This window comes from Rhipicephalus microplus, chromosome 1, assembly GCF_043290135.1.
Source record: "Rhipicephalus microplus isolate Deutch F79 chromosome 1, USDA_Rmic, whole genome shotgun sequence".
Classification (NCBI taxonomy): Eukaryota; Metazoa; Arthropoda; class Arachnida; order Ixodida; family Ixodidae; genus Rhipicephalus; species Rhipicephalus microplus.
The window spans coordinates 170,347,845-170,363,106 of record NC_134700.1 but is presented as its reverse complement, the minus strand read 5'-3'; the positions used below and the strand labels follow the sequence as shown (position 1 = coordinate 170,363,106).

Here is a 15,262-nt window from a genome sequence, read left to right as displayed (position 1 = left end):
CTGACCGTAGACCGCGGCCACCATGGCGAAGGTGTTGGTCCAGAGCTAACAGCCGCTTTCGTCGACTTGCTCTCCTCACAAAACATCATGGTGCGCCTACCAGAGCACATCGAGCAGCAGTTCGTGCTAGAGATGCCCCCTTTCCCCTACAGGCGAGTGGAACTGGCAGTGATGTCCTGTAGTCGCACGTGATTATTACGAACGTAGAATAAGGATCAAACTCTTAATTTAGACTACGACTTCCTGCAAAGACGCCAACAACACAGTGGGGAGGAGTATCAAGCAATCTGTACGCTATAATTGACACTGTGAGAGTTATTGCTTCTAGAAAGTCCTGAAGTATTCGTAGGATGACCGCCACTCCAGATAATCTCTAATGAAGAAAGCTTGCCAGTGGTACTTATACGTTAACACGCATACCATGGTTGATCTGTTTTTGCTGCTCACGCCTGCTAATCCGCAATTCTCGGCTGAGAGTTATACCGAAATTGTAACTGCAAATGCGCACTACTCCAGCTAGTGTCACTAACTTGCCAATACTGAAAAGTAATGAAAAAAAATTGAGCACAATTTTTATATTTAGGAACAATGTATTCCTTATGAATCGGGACGTAACATAACGTAAAGATTTCGGAAAGGACATATGGACTTTAGTGTACGTACAAGCACATCCTCTGAAATGAATGAAAACTAAAAACTTCAACTGCCTATTCAACCTCCATGTTCAAATTTGAACATAACGCTGAAGGATGCTTCTTATGTATAGTGACGCGAGATGGTGGAAATTCTACATCTACCGTAATTGTTCTATTTCAGAATATAGAGTACACGTTCATCCCGTAGAGTAACGGGATGAACGAGTCTGATAAGTAACGTCCACATCGAATCTTAAAATGTGCAGCATTCGCTTCTTGCCGTCCTTGTTTATCACCCTGTTTCAACACAAGTTCAGAATGACGGCAAGCAGAATTGCTTTTGTCTTGGACTTAACAGTCTTAAGGCAGAACATTGCCGACAATTTTTTCGTGCTCGCTGGAGGTTACGGAAGGACAGAAAGTGCGAATCGGCTACAAACCTTGTGCGAGTGAAAGGCCTAGCTCTGACAGCATTAACACAATAGCTTCTTGCATTTCGGAGCTTTTTTGCAATGCCTTTTCACAAACATGGTAAGTTGCCGTGCCATAGTCAGAGCCTCACGTAGGGTTCTCTATTAGCAGGCCGAGTTTCAACTTGGTGCTCTTCCCCCCTCCCCCCTCATCATTATCACCATTAGCCCGACTACACCCACTGCAGGGAAGATACCTCTCACATGTTCCGCATTAACCCGGTTCAGTGCTTTCTTCTGCCACGTTATGCCTGTGAACTTTTTAATCTCATCTGCCCACATAGCATTCTGTCTCCCGTTCGTGCGTTTGCCTTCTCTTGGAGTACATGCAGTTACCCTTAATGACCAGCGGTTATCCTGCCGATGCGGTTCGTGCTCGACCCATGTCCATTTCTTTTTGATTTTAACTATTATATCCTTGAACCCCGTTTGTTCCCTGATCCAGTCTGCTCTCGTCTCGTCTCCTAAGGTTACACCTATCATTTTTCTTTCCGTTGCTCGCTGCGGCATCCTCAATTTGAGCTGAACTCCCTTTGTCAGCCTCCACATTTCTGCTTCCTGCAGGCAAGTACTGGTAAGGCATAGTTGTTATACACCTTCGTCTTGAAAAAAAAAGAAGACAGTGGTAGACTGGTTGTGTCGGGGTCGCAGTGTCTGTGACACCAACGAACAAGAAGCCGCAGCGCACCGACGCTGTCATGATTTACGATAGTAGTAAAATCCCACCCTCACCCTCCCTTCTCATTTATTGGTCAATTCCGACCGGAAACAAGCTTGTTATTGGATGCAAGACTAAAAATCAGCCATGACATGCTTTTCGCAATGACCTGCTTTTTGTCCCTGCTTCAGCTGGCTAAAAGAACGTAAGGGTCCCCAGCGGCCATATTAACGTGGTAGCGCTGAAGAGCTCGTTACGTGGAAATTGCGGTGTCGGTGGTGGCGTCAGTGGTTGTGAGAGAAAAATAGGTGCTATTCATGAGCCGGATATATATAAAAAAAGGTAGCTTTACACTGTGGGTGGCCAGCATGAAGAAAGTGTTTTATCTCTGTTTTTCAGTTTTTGTCCTCCTTTTATTCATACTGCTTTCTTTTCATTGCTTTTTTACATTTTTTGCCTCTTATAGCTTTGATCCTCTCTCTATCAAACTTGCTTTTAATTTCACAGCGAAAGCTGTAATCAGATCACAACAAGTGTAGCGTGCACTGTAGTTGGCCATTGCCGATGTCCGTAACCCCTATCGCACCAAATTAAAAGTAACAGCAACGACACAATGAGATTCGAACCAAGGCCCAAAGCTTGAGTACGCGTCCGCTATATGGGATCCCGTGCAGCAAAATTTAATTAACGCGTTAGAATCTGTTCAGAACCGCTCAGTTCGGTTCATTTGTTCTAATTATTCCCGTACTGCTAGCATATCAGAAATGAAATCTAACCTTGACCTACCCAATTTAACTGTCCGGAGGAAACTGGCGCGACTGCATTTTTTTCATAAGATATTTTTTCACAATCCATCAATGAAGCGAGACCTCATTTCACAACCATCATACCACTCATCGCGCATTGATCATCAGCATAAGGTTGCCATTCCGTTTTGCCGCACCAAATTCTTTTCAGCAGCCTTCTTACCGAAAACAGCAGCCGATTGGAACCACCTTCCCTCTTCCGTTGTATCAATAACAGACCCTTTGTTATTCAAGACTGCAATTTCTCAGCAATGCTTGTAACTATACGCAGTTTCCATTATCTATCTTTGTCTTGTATGTGCTTGAATTCTTATACATTTTTAGTTGACTTATGTTGCCTTCCTGATTTGCGCATCTGATACTTGTTTCTTTATTTTGTCTTTTTTTCTTGTGTGTTATATATGTTGTACCCACCCCCTCTGTAATGCCCTACGGGCCCTGAGGGTATTCTAATAAAATAAAATAAAAAATAAAAGGTCCCCTTAATGCCAACCCAGTATTCTACCACTGAGACATGCCACTCCCTTGAAACGTTGTCACAAACTGACCCTAGGCAGGCTTCTTGTCAGGAAAGGAATCTAGTTAGTATGAGTGACAAACCGTTTTAGAACAGCAAAGGAACAACTAGGCGCCGTACAATGCAAATTGGTAACGAGTGGGTCATCGAATGCTCCAGCCCATTACAAGAGCCCGAGCCATAATTCTTCATCGTCGTCAGCCACAGCATAAAAAGTGCACCAAATTCATTACACGTTGGTGCTGGACACCACGCTTCTCCGAAGAGTAAAGGAAGATGGCATTATGAATGCTTATATTGTGTCGTATAAGCTACTACAAGCTGTCTTGGCCAATTCCGAGGTGGGTACGTGCCAGTGCTCGTAGACAATAAAACTGATAATGCTTCCCTACAACGCAAACGTTATGATGATTTATGGCGTAGTGGGTAGGTACGCTGGTGTTCTTGTAGCAGTTAACTAAAGAATGTTTAAAAAAGGTTCTGTAGCTGAAAAAAAAAAACGCCTGTAGTCATATTAACTGATAGGACTCCGCTAATACTGAAGCTAAGGACACAGTAGCATCATTATCAAGAGCGCAGAATGTGGGTTGCAAGTACGTAAAACCTAAGGCATACCCCGGCACACTAGTTTCCCAGTTAGGTCAATAATCGAAAGAAAAAATGGGTCACGAATTGCCCCTTTTCCATATTTATCATCAAAGTCTTGTTTCAACGTTGTGAACGTGAATATGGTTATAGATTCAACATTTCTTCACCGAACCAGATGTGTGAACCTACGCGTCATGTACCATGAATACGTACCTAAAGTGTACCTTACCTTTTCTTTTACCGGGGTGCTAGAACAAATACGCATACGTCTTATTCAATCAGTTTTTTTACTATTTTACTAATAATTTCTATTTGCTTTGCACTGGTGCTTCGAGAGAACTGCCACCCATGGTTCCCGTTCTTTGAATATTCGCGAAAATTGAGAGGTTCTGACGCTCAAGAGGTGCTTCTGCCGAGATTATATTGTCTTTCTTTTTTTGTTGTCGTTCTTTCGTTAAAGGCATTCGACACTACTGCTGAGCACGAGTCCGGCATCGCCGCAACTCGAGCGCCTTCAAGCGGATGCTGCCGGAGTGACCGTGAAGCGGTTCGAGAGCCAGTACTTGGAAAAGCTGCTGCAGTATGACATGGACGTGTTCCACTGCGATCGCGCGTCACTCGTCAAACGCCTCGTAGAGGGCGCGTACAGCGTTAGCCTTCTGGCCTTCAACGACGACATGGAGGTCAGTGCGCGCAGTGAGGTCAGGCTCTGAACTAAATATTCAGAGCTGTATAGGAATGATGCGTAATACATGGTTTCTCGTATAAACTGAGAATTAGATATATGTCCATCCTTGCGGTTTCAAAAATTTTTAACGGCTCAACTTAATATACCAAAGATTTCGCGGAGAAAACTTGAATAGGAATATTCTGTGCTACTTGACAACCAACCGTAATGTACACAGAGCCAATCCCTTTCGAACGCGCACAAATTTTGCTGGATAGAGCAAACACATGGTAGGATAAGAGAGCATATGTTCTGCTCCTTATATTGTCACCTTACTATGGGACGGAGGAAGTCGGGCTTCTTTGGGCTCGAGTCGTAACTGCGGTGGCTGTCCCCTCAACATAAAATTGGTCGCGTTTACCACTGGTTACTACGTGTCCACGCAACGGCGTTTCAGTGATGGAAGCAGATGCATATGCCATCCGACATGAACATACCAAGGCTTACGGTCGGAACGCTCGCGACTGCCCTTGCAAGCCGTCTTTCCGACAGTGCCGCAACGAACACAGGCCTTACAGCAGACATCTAATGCACACACGAAGTATTTTTATTGGCTTCGTTTTCTGTCTTTTCGTTTTCTCTGTAACTCTCAATGAAATCTTGTATTTTTATACATAGGAGGCAACAGAAAGAAAGGGTTGTTGTTGGCCCTGAGGTGCAAGTGAGGCTGAGCGGCTATTCTCAAGGTTGTGTACTGAATGTTTTCCCAGATTAGACGCCATACCAATGCTAGCAATCATCTGTCACACCAAGTCTGATCACTGCCTTATCAGCACCAATATTGTGCGTTAGAAACTGCCACCATGCGTATCAACATTACTTCAGCATTGCTAGAAATCTTGCGGGAACGGAAAACCTCCCAAGAATGGGCATGTCACCACAGATACTGGCCCAAACGTTTCCTGCAGTAAACTTGTTGGAATATCTATGCTCCTTCTTCATGTGGGGATACGTACAAGAAAAAAATTTAGCCAGCTACACTTTATGGAATCCGTAGAAACAGCGAATATTATGCCCCCCGTCACTTGGCTATTGTTTGTTTAATGCTTACGTTGGGGGTGCTTCTTCCTCGCGATTACAAGCCATCTTGGCCACTCTAAAAAGCCCGCCCGCCCACCCGTCTGTCTGTCTGTCTGTCTGTCTGTCTGTCTGTCTGTCTGTCTGTCTGTCTGTCTGTCTGTCTGTCTGTCTGTCTGTCTGTCTGTCTGTCTGTCTGTCTGTCTGTCTTAAGCACTAGCTCAACGTCCAGCCATCTCGATCTAGTGGCAGCGTTCATACTTGTCAATATTGCTGATCAAAAAGCAAACATTATGCATATATGAGGTGCAACGTCAAACGTAGGTATTAGTCGGTGTTCCCTTACTAGAAAGGACGTGCGTAATTCTCAAGACGTCAGTATTTCGTACGCTGCGCTGAAAATACGATGCTATATGCACGAAAAAATTGGGTATTTCTTACGAAAGTTATGGCACGAGAACAGAAAAACGACACAGGGACAAGAAGGACACGAAGGACACGAGCACTCATGTCCTTCGTGTCCTTCTTGTCTCCGTGTCATCGTTCTGTTCTCACGCTATAACTATCGTCATGTCATACCAACTAGCCCTAGCTGCCACACTTGTATGGTATTTCTTACACTGCGCTGAAAATGCGATGCCGAGCATGGAGCACTCTGCAGACGATATGGTGCTGCCACCTGGCAGTGGCCTTGGGTTCTGCACAAGTTCATGTTTCCCGACCCCACTGCCAGATGGCATCATCTCACGTGGCGCCTCCTTTATTTTATCAACGCCAACCAGATGCGGCCGATGTAACATAGAGGAGGCGCTGTCTGAGGCAAGGCAAAAACATAAATGGCCGCTTGGCCGAAAGAGGACCATCGTCTTTCGACTATATTTGCAGCGAAACACGCAGACACACGGTCAATTTCTTATAGTTCACTGAGCCATTTACTGAAATACTGCTCGCAAGCAGCTGGGTTCTGATGCTCTTGCCACCAAGCCTCACCACTCGCCTCTCTTGGCGTACTTCTCATTGGTTTGCCCTTTCGGCCGAGCCACACCCTCATCCCTCTTGGTGAACTTACAATTTGTCTTTCTTTCAACCAAACTCCATTCACGTCCTTCTCGACAAAGCCCTGCATTCGCTCTTTTCCACCAGGATTCTTTGGACATGGCACATCTCTAAACCCAGGCCTCTCTATTTCCTACGCAGTCTCAATCACTGCTGCAGTAGGCCACGTGACCAGCGTTACGCCGTTTGTTCTAGTAAAGGGTCGACTCCAGACAGCGTCGCTGTTAACGTCCATCTAATCGCATAAACGATTCTAAACTATTATATATATATATATATATATATATATATATATATATATATATATATATATATATATATATATATATATATATATATATATATATATATATATATATATATATATATATAATTCCATTTTGGTAACCATAAGGTATGTGTGTGTGCAGCTCTTGGGCTACGGCGTGGTCCAGGAGATGACCGACGGCACCGGAGACGTCTCCGTACTACTTGCCGATGAAGAAGCGATCGCGGTCACCCTGTTGCGAGCGTTGGCACTTAACCCGGCCACGCCGAGACTGCTCAAGCTCACCTCTCCCGCTCCTTCCGAACAGCGTGACCACTGCTTCGCGGTGCGCGTCGGCTTCAGCGTGCGCCAGGCCTACGTTTGCCGCTTTACGCGTTGGAAGCAGATCATCGACGTCTCACGAGTATTCTCGTTCGGCGCCCTTTAGACTTTATTTTGTACCCGAAACATGGCGTCATCAGTGTGCACCAGAAACACTTGTAAACACCTGGGAGAACTTCGTGCTAATTTCTGGCATGTTTTTTTGCTATGCATTCAAACGCATTAGTAACGCCTTCTCAGAGACGCTGGCAATGATACCGGTAAACAGTTCTTTTAGATATCACAAAAATATTCAATGTTTCGCAATGAATGGTCTTCACTTATAAAATCTATGAGCGTACTCAATGCTCCTGCGGCAATGCCTTACAAGTTTCTCTTTCGGGCAAAAATATACAGCCTGCCATTAGTATTTACAAGGTTTAATTTTCTTGGGAAAAAACCTAGGTCGATCTCTTCGTCACAAGAATAGGCATAACGCGAACCTGAACTGTGTATTCATAGGAGTATAGTTTAATGTACATTGTACATAGATGTGAGAACTTGTACTATGTCTATTGTTGTTTGGCCTCAATGGCGCTGTTTGGCATGCATTCACCCGTTCACGTTTTAACCTCGTTGCTGATCTTCATACAGACGATTAAAGCCAAAGATTATGATTTAATTCTTGTGGCAGTTGAAAAGGTCTACACGCACTGGGGCACATCATATGCCAAATTCCGCCTGTTCGCATGCGCATACCATGTGCACGATCACATGAACGCGAGAGGCAGAGTGCGTAGCTTGAACCGCGAACGCGAAAAGGCGTTGCACTTCTGGCTCACTGGCGTGTACCTCTTGCTGCACCGAAGGCTGAAGCTACTGAATGGCTCCCTGTCGGTACTCCTTAATTGATTGAGATGTGGGGTCTAACGTCCCAAAACCACCATATGATTATGAGAGACGCCGTAGGGGAAGGCTCCGGAGATTTCGACCACCTGGGGTTCTTTAGCGTGCACCCAAATCTGAGCACACGGGCCTACAACATTTCCGCCTCCATCGGAAATGCAGCCGCCGAAGCTGGGATTCGGTCCCGCAACCTGCAGGTCAGCAGCCGAGTACCTTAGTCACTAGACCACCGCGGCGGGGCCGTCGGTGCTCCTTAGTGTCATGAGGCAGTCATGACAGGTGCCGCGCACGAGCTGCCTTTCATCCTCTCTGCTTATTTGTGTTACTGCTGTTAAACCATTAGTAAGAAATAAACATCAACCTACCTGCCCAACTTGGTGTTCTTCATGATGGAGCACTTCGCTTCTCCGCTCCACGATGAAGACACCGCCCCCTTCAACCAAGGTTTTCCTGAAAGGGAGAAGGTGTGAGAGACGTAAGCCGGATCTATGGAGCACCATGCATGAGTTTCAGTAGCGCTGTCCATAGAACACCCGGTGTTTTTAATCGCGGAACTAGACAGTTCGATTCACAGGGTATACAAGTGGAGAAGAGAGAGAGGAAACCTTATTAGAACTTGGCCGGCAGCTTGGTCTTGGTGGCCTCAGATGGCGGCGCTGAGTCCCTGAACTCGGGCGGCATCTTCGGCCTGCCGGACAGCCCAGAGCTGGTCGTTGAGCTCCGAGCTTCTGAGCGCCGCCTCCCAGCGGCGGCGTCGCCGACGGAGAAGGTCCCCCGCGGCTCCCGCAGACGGGCGGCGGCGGGAACGAGTGAGCTCGAGGCTTCCCGTTGCCTGGTATTGGCAGCCGCCATAGGCGCATCGCGAACGGCGGCCGTTTCTCGACCATTGTTATCGGCGCATTCCCAGAGCATGTGGCGCAGCGTTGCTCTGTGCCCGCATGCTTTACATAGATCGGTAATGTGTAAGTGCGGGTAGCAGTGGCGTAAGACGACCGGGCTGGGGTAAGAGTGGGTTTGTAGTAAGCGATAGCTTACGGCATCGTGTCTGTTTAATTTGTCATGCGGTGGCGGGAACTTTCGCCTTTCCAGTCTGTAGTGTTGCGTAATATCTCGGAACGTGATGAGACGATCACCCCACGACCATTGTGGTATGTGTTGTCGCTGCGTGTCTGTCAAAGTGTCTCGATCCGGCAGATCAGAAGCCCCGTTCTCGGGAGCGGAGGCGGCGGCCACGGAATGTGCCGCGGCTCGGCGAGTGAGACCTCGAGCCGCGGCGTGGGCCGCCTCGTTGCCCGGAAGCGGGACATCGGTGTGTGCCGGGGTCCAAAGGAGGAAGACTGTTAAATTTTGTTGTGGCGATCGCGACGCTGAGTCACCATCACCGCACCTCTTAAGGATGCGGGCCGCTTCCCGCGAGACGCGGCTGCGCGCGAAGCCGCGGATTGCTGCCTGCGAGTCGCTGATTACGATCGTAGCGTTCGGCACCGTGGCGATTGCTAGGGCTATCGCGGCTTCTTCGGCCGCCTCCGTATGTCCCGTGGTCACCGTGGCACTCGCGAGGCATTTGCCCGCACGGTCAACGACCGCAGCGGCGTGTGCGTGTCTCCCGTCCCCATATCTCGCGGCATCTACGTACACAACTTCGTCGCTAGTGCCGTACTTCTTTTGAAGGTCACTAGCTCGCTGGTTACGGCGCCCGACGTGGTGCGTCGGGTGCATATTCTTAGGAAGCGGCGGAACAATTAGGCGGTCGCGAACCGAGGCAGGAACATCCGCTTTTTCTCCCTGCTGAGTGTGGTACCGGATGCCAAGTGACTCGAGGATGTGTCGACCCGTCTTAGACCCCGACAAGCGTTCGTTTTGCGAAACGACATGGGCCTCAATTAACTCGTCGAGTGAGTTGTGCAGTCCAAGTTCTAGTAACTTTTCAGTGCTCGCATTCAGTGGAACTCCAATTGCTCTCTTGAAAGCCTTTCGTATTATACATTCGATCTTGTTTTTTTCTGAGCCTAGCAATTTGAGGTAGGGGGCAACGTATGTTATACGGCTTATTGCGTACGCCTGCACTAGACGGATCGCGCAGTGTTCGCGCATACCAATACGTCTGTTCGTGATACGACGTAGGAGTCGGATCGTGTCGTCTACCGAACGACGTAGTCTTCGCACCGTCTCACCATTATGGCCGTTTGCCTGCAGGTGTAACCCCAGAATTCTAATTTTGTCTACGTGTGGAATGGGAGTGCCATCTGCCAATAGAACTCTTATTTTGTAGCACTCCCTTTCCTCGTCGCGCGGGGTTTTGCGACCTCTACTTGTAGGTTTGTAGATTAGAAGTTCCGACTTGGTTGCCGAGCATTCGAGGCCCGTTCCTCGCAAGTACTCCTGAACTTCGTCTACACCTGCCTGGAGCGTACGCTCGACGTGACCATCACAACCTCCGCCGGGAACCCAGAGGGTGATGTCATCCGCGTAGATACTGTGATACAATCCTTGTATGCCTAATAATTTCTCGGGTAGCCCCAATAGAACTAAATTAAAGAGTAATGGCGAAATTACGGAGCCTTGTGGCGTGCCCCTCGAGCCCATCTCAAATTCTTGCAGTTCCACATCTCCAACGACGACGCGTACGCGTCTGCCGGCAAGGAAGTCACGTATGTAATTATATGTTTTTTTGTCCTAGTCCTAATGTTTGAACTTTGTTTAAAATTGCTTCGTGTTTGACGCTGTCGAAGGCCTTTTTAATATCTAGGCCAAGGATCGCCTTGGTTGAGCTGGTAATGTCATCAACAATGTGGTGCTTCAGCTGAAGCAACGCGTCTTGTGCGGAGAGATTGCGGCGGAATCCTAGCATGGTGTGCGGAAATACATCGCGGACTTCGAGAAAGTCAGTCACGCGTTTGAGGACTGCGTGCTCCAGAACTTTTCCTACACAAGACGTGAGCGAAATTGGCCTTAGATTATCAAGCGCAACCTGCTTGCCCGGTTTAGGAATCATGATAACTCGAGCTCTTTTCCACGCTTCAGGAAGGGAACCGCGTTGCCAGCACTCGTTGATATAAGTCACAAATCGGGAGATTGACTCGTCATCTAAGTTGCGGAGAGCCTTGTTCGAAACCCGGTCCAGGCCGGGCGCAGATCGGGTGTTTAGTTCAAAAAGGACTGCCCGAATTTCCGCTTCGCTAAATTCGGCGTCTAGTTGCTCATTAGCAACGCCGTCATAATCTGGGTGTTGGACGCTCTCTGCCGACTTAAAGTAACGGTCACGTATTGCACCGAGCAGGTCATCGCCTTTATGATCGTTCACAAGTCTCCGAGTTCTATGGCCTTGAGCGGCACGAGTATCTTCCGGATCCAATAGGTGCCGGAAAAGGCGCCAAGCACTCGCCCCGCGCATCTGTCGCTCGAGGCCGTTGCACAGGTCTTCCCATTGTGACCTACAGACTTGGAACGCATGTTCCTCAATTTCTCTGTCTAACCGTGCTATGCGTTTCCTCAACGCCCGGTTATGTCTTTGGCGTTTCCACCTCTTGAGTAGGGCTTGCTTTGCTTCCCACATGTGTAGGAGCCTGCTGTCGATTACTTCGAGCTTCGCTTCGGGCGGGATGTGGCACGTTACCGCGTCTACGTCCCGATTGAGCGTCGCGGTCCACTCGTCTATATCCGTGATCGGCTCGTCGCCCCGCCCGCCTTCTGCTCTCTTTTTGCGGAACGCGTCCCACTGCACTAATTTGAGTTTACGGCCTGTGCTTTCAGAGTATGTTCTACGAACGCTCGGGCCCGTGTCTACCGTAATCTCTATCAGAGAGTGGTCACTCCCTAAGTCCTCCTGCGTGTTTTGCCAAGACGCCGCTATGACATTCGACACGAACGCGAGGTCCGGTAGCGTGTCTGCACTCACGCTGTTACCCCGGCGCGTCGGATCGGCGGGGTTCGCGATCAGTTCAAGCCGTTGGTCTTGCGAGTCTTCCCAAAGGTGTTTGCCCTTGAGCGTTTCACGCGTGTATCCCCAAGCCCCATGGGGCGCATTAAAATCACCCCCAACTAGCAGAGGTGCGCCGTTGGCGGCCGTGCTTGCTCTCCGGAGCATCTCCCCAAATCGGTGCTGTAGCGTGGGTTTACTGTAGACGTTAAGTACAAACAGGCCTCGGCCGCGCTTAGGAATTAATTCTACAAAAACATGCGGTATCCTTACGCACTCAAGTTCGCGCTGCGCCACCGTGATGTTACGTCTAACTAGCACGGCGGCGACCGGCGCCGGACGCGGCGGGGGCGACGGCAGCGACCGCGGTCGCGCCGACGACGAGAGCGGATCGCCCCGCCCTCGGCGACCCGCGGCCGCCCCCGGCGTCCCACCACGCGCCGAGCGCTGTGTAGCACGTTTTTCTTTCCGCCTGTTGTCCGCCGCGGCCGCATTTATGGCTTTGTAACCAGCTAGTTTTGCCGGATAATTTGTTTCCTGCAAAAGGATAATGTCCGGTTTCGTCTCACGGCTTCGAATAAATTGCTCGAGATTTCCCCGCTTCCTCCTATATCCCCGGCAGTTCCACTGCCAGATCGTGTACTGTTGTTTGTGAGTGTTAGTGTGAGTGTGCGCGTGTCTAGCCATGGTGATGCTTGTGTTTAATTTAGCCCATCACCGTCGAGGCGACTGGGGTGCGGCTGAATCTGCGGCTCGGCGTCTGGCAGCGCGTTCTGCTGCTGCTGACTCTGTTGCTGTCTAGCGTAGGGCTTACTCACCGTTCTAATCGGTCTGCCCGCAGATGGCGGGAGTCGCGCTTCAATGTTTTCTATGCGCGCCGTGTGCGCGGTGAGCATTTGTGTCATTTGTTCAGAGAGCTTAGCTATCGCACTATTGAACATGTCATTCATCTGTGCCACCTGTTTAGCAAAACGTTCATCGAGGCTGGTCTCGATAGTATCGATTCGTTTCTGTAGCTTATCATAACGGCCAAATCGCTGTGTGGATTCGTGCCTGGCAGGATGTAGTGCTATCCTTTTCGCGATACACGGGCGGTCTTCGCGTCCGCCTGCCCCCTCTCCCGAACTGCTCTCGTCATCCGTGTCCATCCCCGCCGCCTCGGGTCTCCACGGAGTCGAAGACCGAGGCGTCGGTGGTGGCGGCGCCGTCGACTGTTGCTGCGGTTGTTGCATTCGTGGAGCCTCTCCTTTCAATTTGGAATTTTCCGCTCTAAGGGCGGCGTTCTCGCGTTTCAGCTCTGAAATTATCGATTGTAATGGTCCTAGGCGTTGTTCTAGCGCTCGCTCTACCGCTAGCTTGAGCTCGCTCCCACCGCCGCCACCGACGGCGGGACCGCCAGGACGTCCCGCCGAAACAACGCCGCCGGCGCGAAAGGCGGCTACATCCGCCCATCTCACCTGCTGCCATGTGCCCATGGGTCCTTGTTGTTGCGGCTGCCGCCACGTCTGATGCTGCTGACTTTGTTGGGTGCCTTGGTTGACAGCTGCGGCGCCCGGAACGGCGCCACCGCGCGTCTTCGACATGCTTCTCGGCCTTGGTGTCCGGCTGCGAGAGCGGGACCGGGATTTACCGCCGCCGCCTCTCGCGTCTCGGCTTGTCGAGCGTCCTCTTCGGGTGGCGTTGGATGAATGACTGTCAAACGCCGGATAATGATTGTAGTAACCTCCGTTGCCTTCGGTGCTAATGCCGCTGTTGTAGACGCTGTCGGACGCTGCGGCCGCTTGCTCTTCTTCACGCCGATTTCGCTCTAGGCGGCGACGCTTGACTATGTAAGGAGTCTTGTATCTCGCCTTGCAGACGCGGTCACCCGTGAGATGATCCTTGCCACACAGTTGACACCGCGGCTCGCTGCGATGGTCAGACGGTGGGTTACTGCTTCCGCAGCCACGGCAAATCTTGTCGGCAGGGTTGGGACACACGTCGGAGCGATGGCCCAGCCTCCCGCACGCGTAGCACACGTCGATGTGCTTTCTGTAGAGGGAGCATCTCACAAGCATAGGTCCATAGTATACGTGTCTGGGAACATGGAAACCGTCGAACAATACGATGATGTTGTCCGTGGTGCCCATTCGCTTGGCATACAGCACGCCGGGGTTGCGCTGCGTCACTAGGTTGTTAACGATGTCCTCCGGGCTCTCGTCTTTGGAAATGTTCCTAATCAGGCCCTTGGAAGTGTTCTCCGGGGCGGCCTGATAGGCGTTCGCCTCGAACTCTCGGTTCCCGATGCAAAGCTTGCTGATGGCTCCGTAGCGTTTGGCTCTGTCCGCGGACGGAGTGCTGAGCACCACGACGTTCTGTTTAACGTTGAGGCAGATGCTGTCCTCTCTAGCCGCTTCTCTACCGATACCTGCCGCGTTACGAAGGCAGCAGTAAATGCGATCTATCTTGTATTCAGCCCCGTTGAATCCGCCGCGGGGGCGCACAATGATCCTGTAGTCATCGGGCGGTAGCTCTGGCATTCGGCTCGCCTTAGCGAGGTGCTGCAAGTAACGAGCACACTTCTTTTTATTCTGCGCCGCTGTGGCAGTATCCGGGGCAATCCCTGTAGTCTCCGCGGCAGCCGCCTGTTGCTGCGTCTACGTCTTCTGGTCTTGCGCTGACTCGGACGTGCCGTCGGCCTGTTTCGTTCTCTTTACGCTGCACCATCTTGCTCCCTCGCCGAAATCTTCCGGCCGAATGTCCTCTCCTTCTACCTCTACGACATCCATTTAGCCCTGGCAAAGGCCTTGTACGCTGCCGTCGGGGATCGGGAGCTCCGAGGAGGTCCGGCGACACGTTAGGCTTGCAGGCCCCACCGCCGCAGCGGCCGGCCTATGGCGTCGTGCGCAGAGACGCTGGACTTGGCGTTCTTGCTTTCGTGGTGGAATAAAAGGCGCCAATAAGTGGCTAAAAAGTGGTCTCACCTGGCAAAACTTGGTGTCAGGGAAGTCCTTGAAACTGCCGCCGATTGATGGTGAGAAGCGTTTTCCACGATAAATTCGACAATCCACCAAAAACATAGGAAAGTTGCGGAGCCGACGCGCAACACGTCCGCACTCCGTGGCCCCCTAGCGGTGTCTACAAGTGGAGAAAACATTTTCTTTTGGTATTTCTTTACAATCTGTTCGCGTGCATTTTATGGGTGCCACTTCTGTGATGTAAATGGTGTCAACGAAGTATTGGCAGATCCCGGTATTATATACTGCCATGCTAAAAAAAAGGGCTGTATCCCCCTAGACCGAGTTCCCCCTAAATACACGGGTTCGTATTCGAACTGTGACATCACGGCTTACGTATAATTATCCTAGCGCATCCAACACATACCACACACCTGAGCTTCGGGAGTGAACCTTAGC

General features: G+C 50.2%; 1 protein-coding gene across 1 annotated transcript; it reads left to right on the top strand.

Moving 5' to 3' along the window:
* Positions 1-87: 87 nt before the first annotated feature.
* On the top strand, positions 88-7,292 carry LOC119178561 (uncharacterized). The gene is made up of 3 exons (XM_037429769.2): positions 88-152; positions 4,135-4,357; positions 6,885-7,292. The coding sequence occupies exons 1-3, from the start codon at positions 88-90 to the stop codon at positions 7,167-7,169; spliced, it is 573 nt and encodes a 190-aa protein (XP_037285666.2). The 3' UTR covers positions 7,170-7,292.
* Positions 7,293-15,262: the final 7,970 nt, after the last annotated feature.